This window comes from Hyla sarda, chromosome 2 (assembly GCF_029499605.1).
Source record: "Hyla sarda isolate aHylSar1 chromosome 2, aHylSar1.hap1, whole genome shotgun sequence".
Classification (NCBI taxonomy): domain Eukaryota; kingdom Metazoa; phylum Chordata; class Amphibia; order Anura; family Hylidae; genus Hyla; species Hyla sarda.
This window is the reverse complement of record NC_079190.1, coordinates 443,111,934-443,128,890: the sequence shown is the minus strand read 5'-3', so window position 1 is coordinate 443,128,890 and position 16,957 is coordinate 443,111,934. Positions and strand designations below refer to the sequence as shown.

General features: G+C 43.3%; 1 protein-coding gene across 3 annotated transcripts in view; it reads left to right on the top strand.

Annotated features, from left to right (window-relative positions):
* Positions 1-16,957, top strand: part of DCBLD2 (discoidin, CUB and LCCL domain containing 2) — a 91,011-nt gene that overhangs the window by 34,233 nt on the left and 39,821 nt on the right. For all 3 annotated transcript variants that reach the window (XM_056559299.1, XM_056559302.1, XM_056559301.1), the window contains exons 2-3: positions 2,347-2,574; positions 16,126-16,266. In XM_056559299.1, the coding sequence (XP_056415274.1) occupies positions 2,347-2,574; positions 16,126-16,266 (369 nt within the window). The remainder of the gene's footprint in view (positions 1-2,346; positions 2,575-16,125; positions 16,267-16,957) is intronic.

Sequence of the window (16,957 nt, the reverse complement as noted above, 5' to 3'; positions counted from 1 at the left end):
TAGTATACATTACTATAAATATTCCTAAATGCTATTTATTAGTTATACCTGCTGATTGTCTTAGTGGTAATGTCCAGTTCAGTTTATTCAAGATGGCGGCTATCCTGTAACTGCGGACAACTTAACCTGTGTTAATACTAGGGCTGGGCGGTATGACCAAATGTGTGTATCACGGTATTTTTAAAACTTTTGGCGGTTCCACGGTATATAACGGTATTTCCTAGGCCCCCCCCCCCCCCCCCCCCATATTAATTCAGCCCACATCCCCATCGGGGTAAATACTCACAGGTCACCCGCATGCGCTGCCCTCCTTGTCCTGTATGTTGCGGCCGCCGGCGATGACACTCTATACTGTGCGGTATCCCTATGCCCGGGCTGCAGAAGGTAAACAAAATAAACTTTAACGCACCCACGTCGGCCTTACGCTAGGGACAGGAACGTTGGACAGCCGTCAGCCTATCGCCGACCGCAGCGATGTTCTGCCTCGTCCGGTCATAGGCTGTGCCCACTGTCATTTAAGAAGACTGCTTCTTACATGACAGTGGGCTCAGCCTATCACCGGCCGAGGCGGAACATCGCTGCGGCCGGTGATAGGCTGACGGCTGTCCAACGTTCCTGTCCCCAGGAAACAAGTGAGGCCGGTATCGGATCAACAGGAAGTGAGTTAAAGGGGTACTCCGCTGCTAAGACATCTTATCCCCAATCTAAAAGATAGGGGATAAGTTGCCTGACCGCAGGCTTGCATTGAGGGGGCGGAGCGTGACATCACACGGGGCGGAGCCGTGACATCACTATGCTCCGTCCCTGTGATCGCTAGTAATCCGACCCGCAGCGAGCATGCTCCGGGAGCTGATGCTAGCGGGGTGCGGCGTGGAAGATCACGGGGGTCCCCAGTGGCAGGACCCCCGCGATCAGGCATCTTATCCCCTATCCTTTGGATAGGGGATAAGATGTCTTGGCGCCGGAGTACCCCTTTAAAGTTTATTTTTTTGTTTTTTGCAGCCCGGGCATAGGGATACCGCACAGTATAGAGCAGTGGTCTCCAACCTGCGGACCTCCAGATGTTGCAAAACTACAACTCCCAGCATGCCATTGGCTGTCCGGGCATGCTGGGAGTTGTAGTTTTGTAACATCTGGAGGTCCGCAGTTTGGAGACCACTGGTATAGAGTGTCAGCGCCGGCGGCTGCAACAAACAGGACGAGGAGGGCAGCGCATGCGGGTGACGTGAGTAGTACCCTGATGGGGACAGCGCTGGGCTGGGCTAATAATTGGGGGGGGGGGCAGAACAGCGCTCGCAGGTCACATAGGATTAGTTCCCCCATGTGGGGCTGATTCATTCATTCCCGAGGGGGAGGGGCCCAACCGGTATTGTGGTATGGGTTAAAATTCATATCGTGCAGCACAAAAATTTTGGTATTCGTTATGAACCGGTATACTGCCCAGCCCTAGTTAATACACATCCAGTGTAGCCATTTTCCTTGCTTTGTCGGTCATCCAATATAAAGGGCTAAATGTAGGTTGTTGAAGGTTACCAACATTTAGCCCAATATTAAACTACATGAACGATGAAACTGCCTCTGCTGAAGTGGAAGGAGGGAAAAGTTCTGAAAACTTCAGAGACCCCCTTTTAAACATTGCCCATTTAGCCATGAACAATTTTCCTATTTCCTTAAAAAAAAAAAAAAAAAAAAATACCAATAGTGACTGTAAATGTAAAATGATGATGTAATGCTTAAGTGGCCTCCATTCTGGCTCATACAGAAGGGGTCCTTTAGCAGGGGGGGCCCTACTGATATTCCCTGATGGAGCAGGGGACAGCAGGTCTTCTAAAAACAAACCGCTTACATTTTAAAATATCAGGATCCTTGTTTGCACTTGCTTAATAAGTGACTGACTGTATTAATGACCAAAATAGTTCAGCTATGTTAGATATTAGCAGTATATTGTGTATTGAGGCTGGTGGACCTCTGTATTATGACGGTGTGAATAGTCTTTTTGTGTTTGTTTATACCTTCAGGACTCCAATATTACTCTACAAACATTACTTGTAAGTGGCTTCCGTGTGGTAACCAAGCGGGCATAGAACCAGACAACAGTACAGACGTGTGCCCTCAGGCCTGTCTGAACAATCTCATGTCATTATCATTCTGTTCCAGCAGTTTAAGGGCCTTTTTCTCCTTTTTACCTTCCAGATCTCCTGCCAATTGTTGTCTTTTGATTGGTGTTTGTTTCTGAACAATGATACGTGACCATCTGTTCGAGCCCTTTGGGATGTGATTTTGTGTGGGGGTTTTTTTTTTACGATTTCAATTGTGCAATTTTTATTAAGTTAATTTTATTTTCAGGTGATGGTTGTGGTTACACGTTTTTTGGCCCAGAAAGTGGAACATTTACATCAAAGAACTATCCAAATACCTATCCAAACAGCACTGTGTGTGAGTGGAAAATACAAATGAAACCCGGTGAAAGGATTCTCCTGAAGTTTGGGGACTTTGATATTGAGGATGTGGATTCCTGTCATTCCAGTTACTTGAGGATTTATGATGGCTTTGGAGCCTCAAGAACCGAACTAGGTAAGTAGTCTTTATAAATTTGTGCATATGTATTCTCTCTCTATCTATGTGTGTGTGTATATATGTTCCAGCATCACGTCCAAACGACTGAAGATATTAACATGAAACTTGGCCACATGGGATAGGTGATTTAACCCTTACTCACCCCTATTTGCCAGGGTCGGGGTTTTTGTTTTAAAGTACCATACAAGTCTATGGGAAATATGTTACTGCAGGACTTCCAAACCGCTGGAGATATTTCGATAATACTTGGTCACATGTTACTTAAATGTCCACTTAAAATATAGGATAGTTAATTTATGAGGGTCAGTGTTTTGGTTTAAAGTCCCATGCCAATCAATAGGAAATTTATGTTCCCACGTAACTTCCGTACGGCTGGAGATATTTCAATAATACCTGGTACACATATTACTTGTATAACAAATAAAAATAAATTATAGTTAAATTAACCCTTATCTACACCCTTTCATAAAAGATGGGTTTTTGTTTCAAGTCCCATGCGAGTATATGAGATTTCTAGTACCTTACTCCACAAGCTCCCCTCTGCATCTCCTGGTGAATGTGTCAATCCGGCTTGCAAGCCACACACCCCATCTAGCAAAGAGAGTAGGTCGGGACAGGGGGGTCAGGATATGAAGTCAAAAGCTTCCTTATTTGTTGATTTTCCTCCCCAACAATGTATGTGTGTGTATATGTATATATATATGTATGTGTGTGTGTGTATAGAATATATATGTATATAAACTGTATATGTGCATCTAACTTCCTTTATCATTCTGTGCTCAATTCTCCTTAATGAGAATGTGAAAATTAGTTTCAGAATTGTAATGTGTTGTTTTTTTTCTTTTCTTTTGCTGCCCGTAGTTTGGGCAGAAATAAAATGGTGACAGGTTCCTGTTAACGAGCAACTGCAGCTCACGTAAAGTGGCTTCGGCCACGGTACAATATAGTGAGCTGCCACGGTGATTGCTCAATCCAGTCCCCGCTCTGCACTGGCAAATACTAGGCAATGCATGGCCAGTATTTATCAGTGAATTGCCATACCCTGCATAACCCTTGGTGTACCCCTAGGGGTACGCATACCCTTGGTTGAGAACCTGTTTTAAAGTAAAGGTGCCTGGCTCCTATTGTTTCAATGTGAAATCTGACTTCCGTTCTTGAGGTGGAAATTTAATTCCTTTTCAGGTCTCCATGTTCTGTATGGCCCCATAAACAGCCATAGAGGTGCTTGTGGCCCCTGACTGTACTTGATATATACCGACTGAGACAAGTATAACAAAGTTATCTACAGATTGGTTTCTGGATTGGCTATTATCCAGGGCATGCTGGGAGTTGTAGTTTTGCATCAGCTGGACTGCTAAAGGTTGGGGAACACTGCACTTGAAAGCCCTGGACTTATGGTTGATAACCTGTGAAGTTTTGCTTGGATCAGGTGTTGTCCTTTCTTCTTCAGGAAGTCCAGGCTGCTGCATGTGTTTAGTGCTTCCACACTTTATGTAGCAGGGTTAGATGTGTGATTGGTAGTTGGCGTAATTTAGTTTTATTAGGCAAGCGACTAAAACAACAAACGTGGTGTAGAATTTGTAATCCTGTCTGCTAAAAATGTGATAAACACTCAGGCCCTTAAATGGCAAGGAACTGTGCACGGATCTGCGCAATGGTTTGTGTGTGATGTTCTCCAGGTCTCTGGCTCTCTCCTCTTTGGTCATTACTAGTTATAGTTTATAGCGTACTGTAAATGACTCCTATGAGCTGTGTACGGTGTAACTATTAGTGAAAAACAACTGCAAGGAGCGGGCACTGAATTGTGCTGGTCTCCAGCAAGGGATCCTGAGACATCTCGGCATGCTGGAAGGGGAACAAAAGAAACTCCTAATTTTCAGAAGGAATATTGCATTTTACATTGAAATGCCCACATGCCCCCCCATTTGGGTAATGCCAGGTTCACATTTTAATTATACCTTTTGATGGCATACATGCGTCCACAACATGTCAAAATGGGACTTCAAAGTACACGAGCAAGACTTTGATGGCCCAAATCTAATCAGCTTGTGACTACATTCAGATAATTTCTCAAAAGTGTGTGTTTGGAATAAGAGCTGAATTCCCCCGTGGCGCTGCCTTACCTGTGCCACCCCCACAACCATTGTTGTGAGCCCTTGTCATTTCTCAAAAACACAGCACACCATGCTCTTAAGTCAGTCTGTACAAGTACGTTCAGGAAATGGCCTGTACGATAGATGACTGTTTGGGCCATCAAAGTCAGTCGGGACGTGCCTGTTTGCGCTTGTACACATTTGCATGCTCTTTTGAGGTCTGAGATTTATCTGTTGCACTTTGCATTGCACGTGTGTTTTATTTATTATTATTTTTTTAAATAGTGTATTTGGGAAGTTTTTTATGTGCTATGTTAATCTAGTTATTAGAGACTTGTTTAATGGCCCAGATTTCTCAATCTGTCTGTGACAAAAATGTATAGCAATCAGTCACAGCTCAGTTTATTTCTCATATTGCTCTGGTACAATAAAGGCTGAGCTACAGTAGGGCAAAAAAGTATTATTTAGTCAGCCACCAATTGTACAAGTTCTTCCACTTAAAAATATGAGAGGCCTGTAATTTCCATCATAGGCAATGTAAACCTCAACTGAGACCTACTGAGTACAAAAAAATCCATAAAATCACATTGTCTGTCTGATTTTTAAAGAAATTATTTGCAAATTATGGTGGAAAATAAGTATTTGGTCAATAACAATGAATACTTTGTTATATACCCTTTGTTGGCAATGACAGAGGTCAAATGTTTTCTGTAAATCTTCACAAGGTTTTCACTCACTGTTGCTGGTATTTTGGCCCATTCCTCCATGCAGATCTCCTCTAGAGCAGTGATGTTTTGGGGCTGCCGCTGGGCAACACGGACTTTCAACTCCCTCCAAAGGTTTTCTATGGTGTGGAGATCTGGAGACTGGCTAGGCCACTCCAGGACCTTGAAATGCTTTTTACAAAGCCACTCCTTCATTGCCCGGGCGCTGTGTTTGGGATCATTGTCATGCTGAAAGACCCAGCCATGTTTTATCTTCAATGCCCTTTGCTGATGGAAGGAGGTATGCACTCAGTCTCACGATACATGGCCCCATTCATTCTTTCCTTTACACAGATCAGTCGTCCTGGTCCCTTAGCAGAAAAACAGCCCCAAAGCATGATTTTTCCACCTCCATGCTTTACAGTAGGTATGGTGTTCTTTGGCGCGGCGTTACGGACCGGGGACCGGTGGCAGGCAAGTGAAGAAGCAGCGGCACGCAAGTGGAAGCAGCAGTGAAAATCGCCGTAAAGGCATATTCACTGCTGCTTCTGGGAATTTCAAAACTACAACTCTCAGCATGCCCAGACAGCCTTTGGCTGTCTGGGCATGCTGGGAGTTGTGGTTGTGCAACATCTGGAGGGCCGCAGTTGGGCCACAGTCTCCAATTTGTGCTCTTCCAGATGTTGCAAAACTACAACTCCCAGACAGTCCAGGCATGATGGGAGTTGTAGTTCTGTAACATCTGGCCCTTCAGATGTTGCCGAACTACAACTCCAGCATGCTTGGGCAGTCTGGGCATGCTTGGAGTTGAAGTTTTGCAATAGCTGGAGGCACACTGGTTGGGAAACACTGAGTTAGGAAACAATGTTTCCCAACCAGTGTGCCTCCATTTGTTGCAAAACTACAACTCTCAGCATGTCCAGACAGCCGAAGGGCATGCTGGAAATTAAGTTTTGCAACAACTGGAGAACAGTTGGGAGACCGCTAAGTAGGGGTGTCCAAACTGTAGCCCTCCAGATGTTGCAAAACGTCATCTCCAAGCAGGCCCAGGCATGCTGGGGGGTGTAGTTCGGCAACATCTGAAGGGCCAGTTGTTACAGAACTACAACTCCCAGCATGCCTGGACTGTTTGGGCATGCTGGAAGTTGTAGTTTTGCAACATCTGGAAGGGTACAGATTGAAGACCACTGCACAGTGGTCCCCAAACTGCGGCCCTCCAGATGTTGCAAAACTACAACGCCCAGCATGCAAGGACAGCCAAAGGGCATGCTGGGAGTTGTAGTTTTGCAACAGCTCGAGGTTTGCCCCGCCCATGTGAATGTACAGGTACGGGCGGGCTGCAGCTCAAACTCCCAGCAGGAAACTCACTGTGAACCAGACCGTGTGAATGTACCCTAAAAACACTACACAAAATAAAAAGTTAAAACACTACATGTACACATACCCCTACACAGTCGTCGTCCCCCAATAAAAATGAAAAACATCAGGTACAGCACTGTTTCCAAAATGAAGCCTCCAGCTGTAGCTCCTAGTATTGCCGGACAGCCATTGGCTGTCCAGGCATGCTGGGAGTCTTACAACAGCTGGAGACACCCTGTTAGGGTTATTCTACACTAGTGATTCCCAATGTCCATCCCCATGCAAATCCCTAATTTATGCCTCAAATGCGCATGGCACTCTCTCACTTCAGAGCCCTGTCGTATTTCAAGGGAACAGTTTATGGCCACATATGGGGTATTTCCATACTCGGGAGAAATTGCACTACAAATTTTGGGGGGCCTTTTTCTCCTTTTATCCCTTATGAAAAGGTAAAGTTGGGGTCTACTCCAGCATGATGTTGTAAATTTTTTTTATTTTTTTACAGTGACTTGCTGGTGTTGCCTCATACTTTTTATTTTAACAAGCAGTAGAAGGAAAAAAAAGACCCTCAAAATTTGTAACGCAATTTCTCCCAAGTATGGAAATACCCCATATGTAGATATAAAATGCTCTGCGGGCGCACAACAAAGCTCAGGAGTGATAGAGCGCCATGTACATTTGAGGTGATTTGCACAGCGGTGGCTGATCGTTACAGCGGTTCTGACATAAAGGGGAAAAAAAAAAACTCCCACATGTGACCCAATTTTGGAAACTACACCCCTTAACCCCTTAAGGACACATGACGTACTGTAACGTCATGTGTCCACTCCCGATCTATAACGCGGGGCCACAGCTCAGTGCCTGAGATCCAGGCAGAATCATCGATCACTGGTTTCTTATGATCAATGATAAAGATCAGTGTGTGCAGTGTTATAGGTCCCTATGGGAGCTATAACACTGCAAAAAAAAGTGAATAAACATCATTTAACCCCTCCCCTATTAAAAGTTTGTATCACCCCCCTTTTCCCATTAAAAAAATTGTAAATAAAAATAAACATATATGGTATCGCCGCGTGCGGAAATGTCCGAATTATAAAAATATATCGTTAATTAAACCACACGGTCAATGGCGTGCGCACAAAAAAATTCCAAAGTCCAAAATAGTGCATTTTTGGTCACTTTTTATATCATGAAAAAATGAATAAAAAGCGATCAATAAGTCCTATCAATGCAAAAATGGTACCGTTAAAAACTTAAGATCACGGCGCAAAAAATGAGCCCTCATACCGCCCCATACACAGAAAAATAAAAAAGTTATAGGGGTCAGAAGATGACAATTTTAAAGTATAAATTTTCCTGCATGAAGTTATGATTTTTTCCAGAAGTACGACAAAATCAAACCTATATAAGTAGGGTATCATTTTAGTCGTATGGACCTACAGAATAAATATCAGGTGTCATTTTTACCGAAAAATGTACTACGTAGAAACGGAAGCCCCCAAAAGTTACAAAATGGCGTTTTTTTAATTTTTTTATTTTGTCTCGCAATGATTTTTTTTTCCGTTTCACCATAGATTTTTGGGCACAATGACTGACATAATTACAAAGTAGAATTGGTGGTGCAAAAAATAAGCCATAATATGGATTTTTAGGTGCAAAATTGAAAGAGTTGTGATTTTTTAAAGGCAAGGGGCAAAAAACAAAAATGCAAAAACGGAAAACCCCCCGGTCCTTAAGGGGTTAAGGAACGTAACGAGGGGTATAGTGAGCCTTAACTACCCACAGGTGTTCGAAGAATTTTTGTTGAAAATTTATTTTATTTTTTCATTAGAATGCTGGGGTTATCCCAAATTTTTCTTTTTCACAAGGGGTAATGGGAAAAAAGCTTTTGGAGACAGAATTTGGCTGGAATTGAAGGCCATGTGCGTTTTTAAAGCCCCCAGTTTGGCACCATGGTTTTTTTTGTAAAGGCACATGGCCCCTGACTTCCATTCCAAACAAATTCTCTCTCCAAAAGCTCCTTCTCTTCTGAGCATTGTAGTGCGCCCGCAGAGCACTTGATGTCCACACATGGGGTATTTCCATTCTCGGAAGAAATGGGGTTACAAATTTTGGGGGGTATTTTCTCCTATAACGTCCTAAATTTTTTTAAATTTTTTTTTTTTTTACACATCCGACTTTAGCTAAAAGTTGTCAAACACCTGTGGGGTGTTAAGGCTCACTGTACCCCTTGTTACGTGCCTTGATGGGTGTAGTTTCCAAAATAGTATGCCATGTGTTTTTTTTTTTTTTGCTGTTATGGCACCACAGGGGCTTCCTAAAAAAAAATTGCTTTCAAAAAGCCTGATGTGACTCCTTCTCTTCTGAGCATTGTAGTGGCCAGCAGAGCACTTGATGTCCGCATATGGGATATTTCCATACTCAGAAGAGATGGGGTTACAAATTTTGGGGGGCATTTTCACCTATTACCTCCTGTAAAAATTGTAAATTTGGGGACAAAACTGCATTTTTGTGAAAAAAATATTTTCTATTATCATAGTAACATAGTTCATAAGGTTGAAAAAAGACCAGAGTCCATCAAGTAAGTCCCTATTGAGTTGAGTTGATCCAAAGGGAGGCAAAAAAAAAACATACTAGAGGTAAAAATTCCTTCCCGACTCCCGATTCCTTCCCTGGATCAACGTTCTGTCCCTATAAATCTAATATCCTTAACCAGCAATGTTATTACTCTCCAAAAATGCATCCAGTCCCCTTTTGAACTCTATTACAGAGTTCACCATGACCACCTCCTCCGGGAGAGAATTCCACAGTCTCACTGCTCTTACAGTAAAGAACCCCCGTCTGTGCTGGTGTAGAAACCTTCTTTCCTCTAGACGTAGAGGATGCCCCCTTGTTATAGATACAGTCCTGGGTATAAATAGATCATGGGAGAGATCTCTGTACAGTCCCCTGATATATTTATACATAGTTATTAGGTCTCCCCTAAGCCTTTTTTCGAAACTAAATAACCCTAATTCTGATAATCTTTCTGTGTACTGTAGTCCTCCCATTCCCCATATTACTCTGGTTGCCCGTCTTTGAACCCTCTCCAGCTCCACTATATCTTTCTTGTACACGGGTGCCCAGTACTGTACACAGTATTCTATGTGGGGTCTGACTAGTGATTTGTACAGCGGTAGAATTATTTCCTTGTTGTGGGCATCTATGCCCCTATTGATACACCCAATTATTTTATTTGCCTTGGCAGCAGCTGCCCGACACTGGTCACTACAGCTAAATTTACTGTTAACTAAGACTCCTAAATCCTTTTCCATGTCAGTCGTTCCAAGGGTTCTCCCATTTAATACATAATCCCAGCCCTGATTTTTCCTCCCCATGTGCATTACCTTACATTTATCAGTGTTGAACCTCATCTGCCACTTCCCAGCCCAAACCTCCAACCTATCCAGATCATTTTGTAACCATTCACTGTCCTCTATTGTGTTTACCGCTTTACAGAGTTTAGTGTCATCTGCAAAGATTGCTACTTCACTATTCAACCCCTCTTCAAGGTCATTAATAAATATATTAAATAGAACAGGACCCAAGACAACCCCTGTGGTACCCCACTAGTAACAGTCACCCAATCAGAATAAGTACAATTAATAACCACCCTCTGTTTCCTATCACTGAGCCAGTTACTTACCCACTTACACACATTCTCCCCCAGCCCAATCCTTCTCATTTTATTCACCAACCTTTTATGTGGAACCTTATCAAATGCTTTGGAAAAATCCAGATATATGACATCCAGGACCGAGGTCATTTTGGCCTTAACGACCAGAGCACTTACACATCCGAATTTAACGAAAAGTTGTCAAACACCTGTGGGGTGTTAAGGCTAATTTTACCCCTTCTTACATGCCTTGAGGGGTGTAGATTCCAAAATAGTATGCTATGTGTTTTATTTTATTTTATTTTTTTTTGCTTTTATGGAACCATAGGGACTTCCTAAATGTGACATGCCCCCCTAAAACCATTTCAGCTAAATTCACTCTCCAAAATCCCATTGTCGCTCCTTCGCTTCTGAGCCGTCTAGTGCACCCACAGAGCACTTTACGTTCACAAATGAGATATTTCCTTACTCGAGAGAAATTGGGTAACACATTTTGGGGGGCATTTTCTCCTTTTACCTCTTGTAAAAATTCAAAAACTGGGTCTACAATGAGAACGTTATAGGTGGTCAAAATAGGGCAATTTCAAACATACTAATTTTGTTAAAATGGTTTGAGACTTTTTTATTTTTTTTAAGCGGTACAATTATAGGAAAGCATATAACATGGGTATCATTTTAATCGTATTGTCCCACAGAATAAAGAAAACATGTCGTTTTTACCGGAAAGTGTACAGCGTGAAAACAAAACCTTCCAAAATTTGCTAAATTGCGGTTTTCTTTTCAATTTTCCCACATAAATATTTGGTTGCGCCGTACATTTTATGGTAAAATAAGTGATGTCACTACAAAGTACAATTGGTGACGCAAAAAACAAGCCCTCATATGAGTCTGTGGATGGGAATATAAGAGCGTTATGATTTTTAGAAGGCGAGGAGGAAAAAATGAAAATGCTAAAATAAGATTGGTCTGGTCCTTAAGGGGTTAAGGTCAAAATGGGCTTGGTCCTTGAGGGGTTAAGCAGGGGGACGCGTCTGGCAATGCATGATTTGAGTCTCTGGTGGCGGCATTTGTTACTGATTAGAGATGAGCGAACTTGAGCGAAAGTGAATTTAGGCTGCATAAATTTCTTCAGCTTTCAGGCTTTTCAGCTGGAAAAGTTTTTGTGATCATTTTGACACCACAGGGTGAGATCTTGCGTGGAGCCCCAGATTGAAGGAGATGATCAGTGGTCTTGTATGTCTTCCATTTTCTAATAATTGCTCCCTCAGTTGATTTCTTCACACCAAGCTGCTTGCCTTTTGCAAATTCAGGATGGGTGCAGGTCTACAATTTTGTTTCTGGTGTCATTCGACAGCTCTTTGGTCTTGGCCATAGTGGAGTTTGGAGTGTGACTGTTTGCGGTTGTGGACAGGTGTCTTTTATACTGATAACAAGTTCAAACAGGTGACATTAATACAGGTAACGAGTGGAGGACAGAGGAGACTCTTGGGGTATGTTCACACTGAAGGTTTGGAGAGGAATTTCCGTGAGTAAGGCTAGGTTCAGACTACAGAATCTACGGGCAGAAAATTTCCGCCCGGAGATTCTGAATTCCGCCTGCGCCGACTGAATAAGTCGGCGCTAGGACCGCGCGGACACTGCAGTCTCACATAGACTGCAATGTGTTCCGCGAGGAATTCTGCCTGAAGAAAGAGCACCGCCTTTCTTCAGGCGGAAATTTCTAAGCGGATTTACGAAGAGTGAATTTGTGAACGGAAAACCATTCACTACACTAGACATTTTAGCAAGCGGAATTTCTGACGGAAATTTTACGACTGAATTTCTGACGGAAATTCCATAGTCTGAACCTAGCCTAATTCTGCTCGCTTATTCCTCTCCAATTCATTCAGCAGTGAAAAACCCCATAGTATGTAATTCAGTTTCTACTCCTCAGTTCACACTGAGGAATTTCTGCTAGCGGAATTCTGTCACTGAATTCTGTTCCGGATGAAGAATGAACATGTTCGTTCTTCATGCAGAATTTGCGTCCTAACCCCTAGAACGCAATGTAAATTTTTTTTTTTTTTCAGTCCGCCACATTTTCGCAAAAAATGTTTTTTTTATAATAATGTCTCCTATGCTGCGCTGAATTCCGCACTGATTTCTGTGCTTAATTCTGCACACATTCCACACACCTTCTGCGCGGAAAAAACTAATTTCTGAGCGAATTTTTTCAACGAGAATTCCTCGCACATATTAGTCAGTGTGAACATACCCTTAAAGAAGAAATTACAGGTCTGTGAGAGCCAGAAATCTTGCTTGTTTGTAGGTGACCAAATACTTATTTTCCACCATAATTTGCAAATAAATTCTTTAAAAATCAGACAATGTGATTTTATGGATTTTTTTTTTTTTTTTTTTTTTGCCAGACACATTTCTGTCTGGCAGATTGGCCCTGATTCATTAATGTCTATACACTAGTCATGCAGTATATAGGGCTTTGTGCACACTGGGTACTTGCAGCACTTTTCATGTATATCAGTAGGCTGGATGACTTGTCTTCTTCTATGAGCTATATAGTTCTGGAATGTGCAATGCTAAAGTGTCCAGAAGCCAGCTATCTCTGAGTCAGGCGTTGCGGAGACGTGACTTTTCCAATGTGTCAACAAGCTCTGTTATATTTCAGGCAACTCCCATATCTCTGGGTCTGAGAAATCACTATTTAAAGGAGAACAGTGATCCCTGAACAGAAAGCTGTATTGTCCGTGTGCACAGTAGTTGGCCTCAATATGTTGGTGCATACACTGAGCTCTTACCTTTCCTGTTATTTCTGTGACGCCTGTTTATTTTACCTCTGTTATCACTTCTGGACATCATTGTGTTTACATTCTAATTTATTGCAATCTGTGCAGACTCCTGGCTTGTCAATCCTCCTGATGTGTGATCCTGAGCGTGTCATAGAGCATCAGTGCAGCCCTGCCGTTCCTCTGCGCGCAGGGCCCTGCCGTTCCTCTGCGCGCAGGGCCCTGCCGTTCCTCTGCGCGCAGGGCCCTGCCGTTCCTCTGCGCGCAGGGCCCTGCCGTTCCTCTGCGCGCAGGGCCCTGCCGTTCCTCTGCGCGCAGGGCCCTGCCGTTCCTCTGCGCGCAGGGCCCTGCCGTTCCTCTGCGCGCAGGGCCCTGCCGTTCCTCTGCGCGCAGGGCCCTGCCGTTCCTCTGCGCGCAGGGCCCTGCCGTTCCTCTGCGCGCAGGGCCCTGCCGTTCCTCTGCGCGCAGGGCCCTGCCGTTCCTCTGCGCGCAGGGCCCTGCCGTTCCTCTGCGCGCAGGGCCCTGCCGTTCCTCTGCGCGCAGGGCCCTGCCGTTCCTCTGCGCGCAGGGCCCTGCCGTTCCTCTGCATTCTGTAATATTCGTTATTCAATCAAATATTTCCATACTCTGCAAAGTCATGCCGTGCTGCAGAAAAATTGCGAAGAAATCCAAAATGTAAATCCGTGACAAGTCTTTCATATTTGTCGGTGCAGGTTTTTCTAAATATAAAGCAAAAGAATGTTTTTAAAATTTGCAGTAGTGAATTATACTGAAGATCCACAGCAAATGTTATCTTTAGCATAAGCCAGTCGGTGTGGGATCCTTGGGTGCCCAATATAGGGGTTTCAACCAATCCTTAGTGTAAAGAGGCAAGTGTGTCTTTTAGGCATTTGTTTTCTGTAACTGTGCCATCTGTATATGTGACTGTGCTTGGTACTGTGCCTCAGCCTCATTAAACTAAATAGACAGAGCTGCAGCATTGGTCACCGCATGGATAGGTAGCAAATTCCTGGAAGATATCATTCAACAATTGACATCATTCTGCATAGACTTCAGCTTCTGTAGAACTCGCACTGCTATTCATATTTGGCATTAATAATGTGCAAAGTATTGAAATGTGCTAAAAATAGATAGATAGATAGATCTCTAATTTTTTTCTTTTTTTTTTTTTTACATCTTGGCAAAACAATAAGTTTTTCTAATATACATCTTTAATAAAAATTTGATTTTTATTTTAATTTTTTTTTTTTTTAAGAAAACTGCCTTTGAAAGATCCTACCACTAGGGGGCAGCATGAGAATGTCCAAGGGTCATGGACACAAGATGGATGATTGACAAGGCTGCAGGAGGAACACAGCCTGCAGAAACACTGCTGTAACAGAGTTTTATCAAACATGTGCCTCCAGCTGTTGCAAAACTACAACTCCAAGCATGCCTGGACGGTCAGAAGATGTTGGGGCATGCTGTGAGTTGTAGTTTTGCAAAAGCTGTAGGCACACAGCTAAAGGCAACACTGCTGCAAAAAAAAAAGGTTATCATGACACTGTACCTCCAACTATTCCAAAACTACAAGTCCCAGCATTACAGGACTGGCAATTGATGACACATGAATGACATAGGAACTTACAGAAAATGTATGCATAAAAAACGACTGTACTTTTAGCACTAAACCTTTGCACTAATTTAGGAAGATTTAAGTTATACACTCACCATCTTGTCTTTGGTGGTAGAGTACAGGCAATCTCCAATAATCATTTGTGTGTGTGTGTACAGCATAAAACCAGAGAGGTAAGGGTTACAGAGCAGGGCTGCCAGGCTCCCCAGAGCAGGATAGATGAAAGACATTAAGCAGCTGTAATTTGCTATTTTTTTGTGAAATATCAGTGATACATAAAAATTTTGATTATGTACATAATACATGTACATGATCAGGATGAGGTACGAAGTAACAACAGTTTTTTTTTTTTTTTTTCTTTCTTGTTTGTTTGTTTTTTCCATGGCATCTGACAGGCACACTTTAAAGGGGTTCTCCGGTGCTTAAACATCCCCTATCCAAAGGATGGGGGATAAGATGCCTGATCGCGGGAGTCCGGCCGCTGGGGACCCCCGGGATCATGCACGCGGCACCCCGTTTGTAATCAGTCCCCGGAGCGTGTTCGCTCCGGGTCTGATTACGGACGACTACAGGGCGGGGGCGTGTGACGTCACGCTCCGCCCCTCCATGCAAGCCTACGGGAGGGGGCGCGATGGCTATCACGCCCCCACCCGTAGGCTTGCACTGCGGGGCAGAACATGACATCACACGCCAGCGCAGGCGTGACGTGTCACACCGCCCGCCCTGTAGTTGCCCGTAATCTGACCCGGAGCGAACACGCTTCGGGGACTGATTACAAACGCGGTGTCGCGTGCATGATGCCGGGGGTCCCCAGCGCTGGGACTCCCGCGATCAGGCATCTTATCCCCTATCCTTTGGATAGGGTATAAGATGCGGTGTGTGTGGGGATCGGGACACACACAATGCTCTGCTAGGAGTCCCCAGTGTCCCTTACCCATCTCGAGCTGCCCACACTGCCTGCTTGACTTAGTTGAACAGTTCCCCCCTAGTGTGCTAAACCTGTAACTGCATCTTTTGTGCACTAGACACTAGGGGGAACTCTGTGGGTGTGTGTGTGTGGGTGTGTATAATATATATAAACAAATGATGGCAGCATAAAGTAGACATGTTGTCGATGTGAATTAAAACTACATTTATTTGACATGACTATTTTTCTTACAAGTAGAGTTTTAAGCAGAGAGAAATGAAAATGTAAAAAAAATTCACAATATTTTAGTTTTGCACAAAATTACCACTAATATAAAGTACAATATGTCTCGAAAAAATAATTGCAGAATCACTTTGCCATTATATATGTATGTATAAAAATTATAATTTTTTTATTTATGTTTTTGGCCAGGGGCTAAGTATTGCGGCTTGGCATTAAAACCAGAAGATATGGTCGAGTCAAAGAGCCATGAGGTCACGGTGCTGTTCATGAGCGGGATCCACATTTCTGGGCGAGGCTTTCTGGCTTCATATTCCACCACAAATAAAACAGGTATTGGTTGCTTTAATGTAAATGTTGGGGGCTGACTGAAGTTTTCTGGTCATCTCTCACCAAGTGAATGCATCATGTATTGGCTGCTAGATTTACCGTATGTATATCTGGAGGGTGCGGTACATAAACTGTATTAATGGTTTGACTTCTATTATATTTGTTTTCTGTGCGCTTTTTATTCACGTTCATGGTGGTCCCCTGCAACACTCTCTAAACTCGACTCCTGTATTAATGTTAGTGAGGAGAAGCAATCCACTGTGCCCATCTGGGTTGAAACCTAGAAAAAGCCATTGTCTAGGGCGAAATGTTTTTTCATACATGTAAGTAACGTTTAGTTTATGAACTACTTCATCAATTTAGGGTATATCGGGGGATTTCCATGCTTTAGTGATAATACATAGCAGGTCAGGTCACGTAATTTAGAAGGGATAGAATGCAAATCGAGCAGGAGGAGGGCTAAGACCAAACAGGAGACAGGAAGACCAAAAGGGGGAAATGGCTGGACATTCCTACAAGAAATTTAAGAGGGTACCCCTTTGGCCACAAGTTCGCCAGCATAGGGAAAATGAACCTGAGTAGATGAGTGCTAAGCGATCAGGTGTGTAATACCACTGTAAAGGGGTTTTTGAGATGGACTCTGTGAGAAACTCATTGAAATGCATTATGTGCTGCAATAAGTCTAAAGTATAAG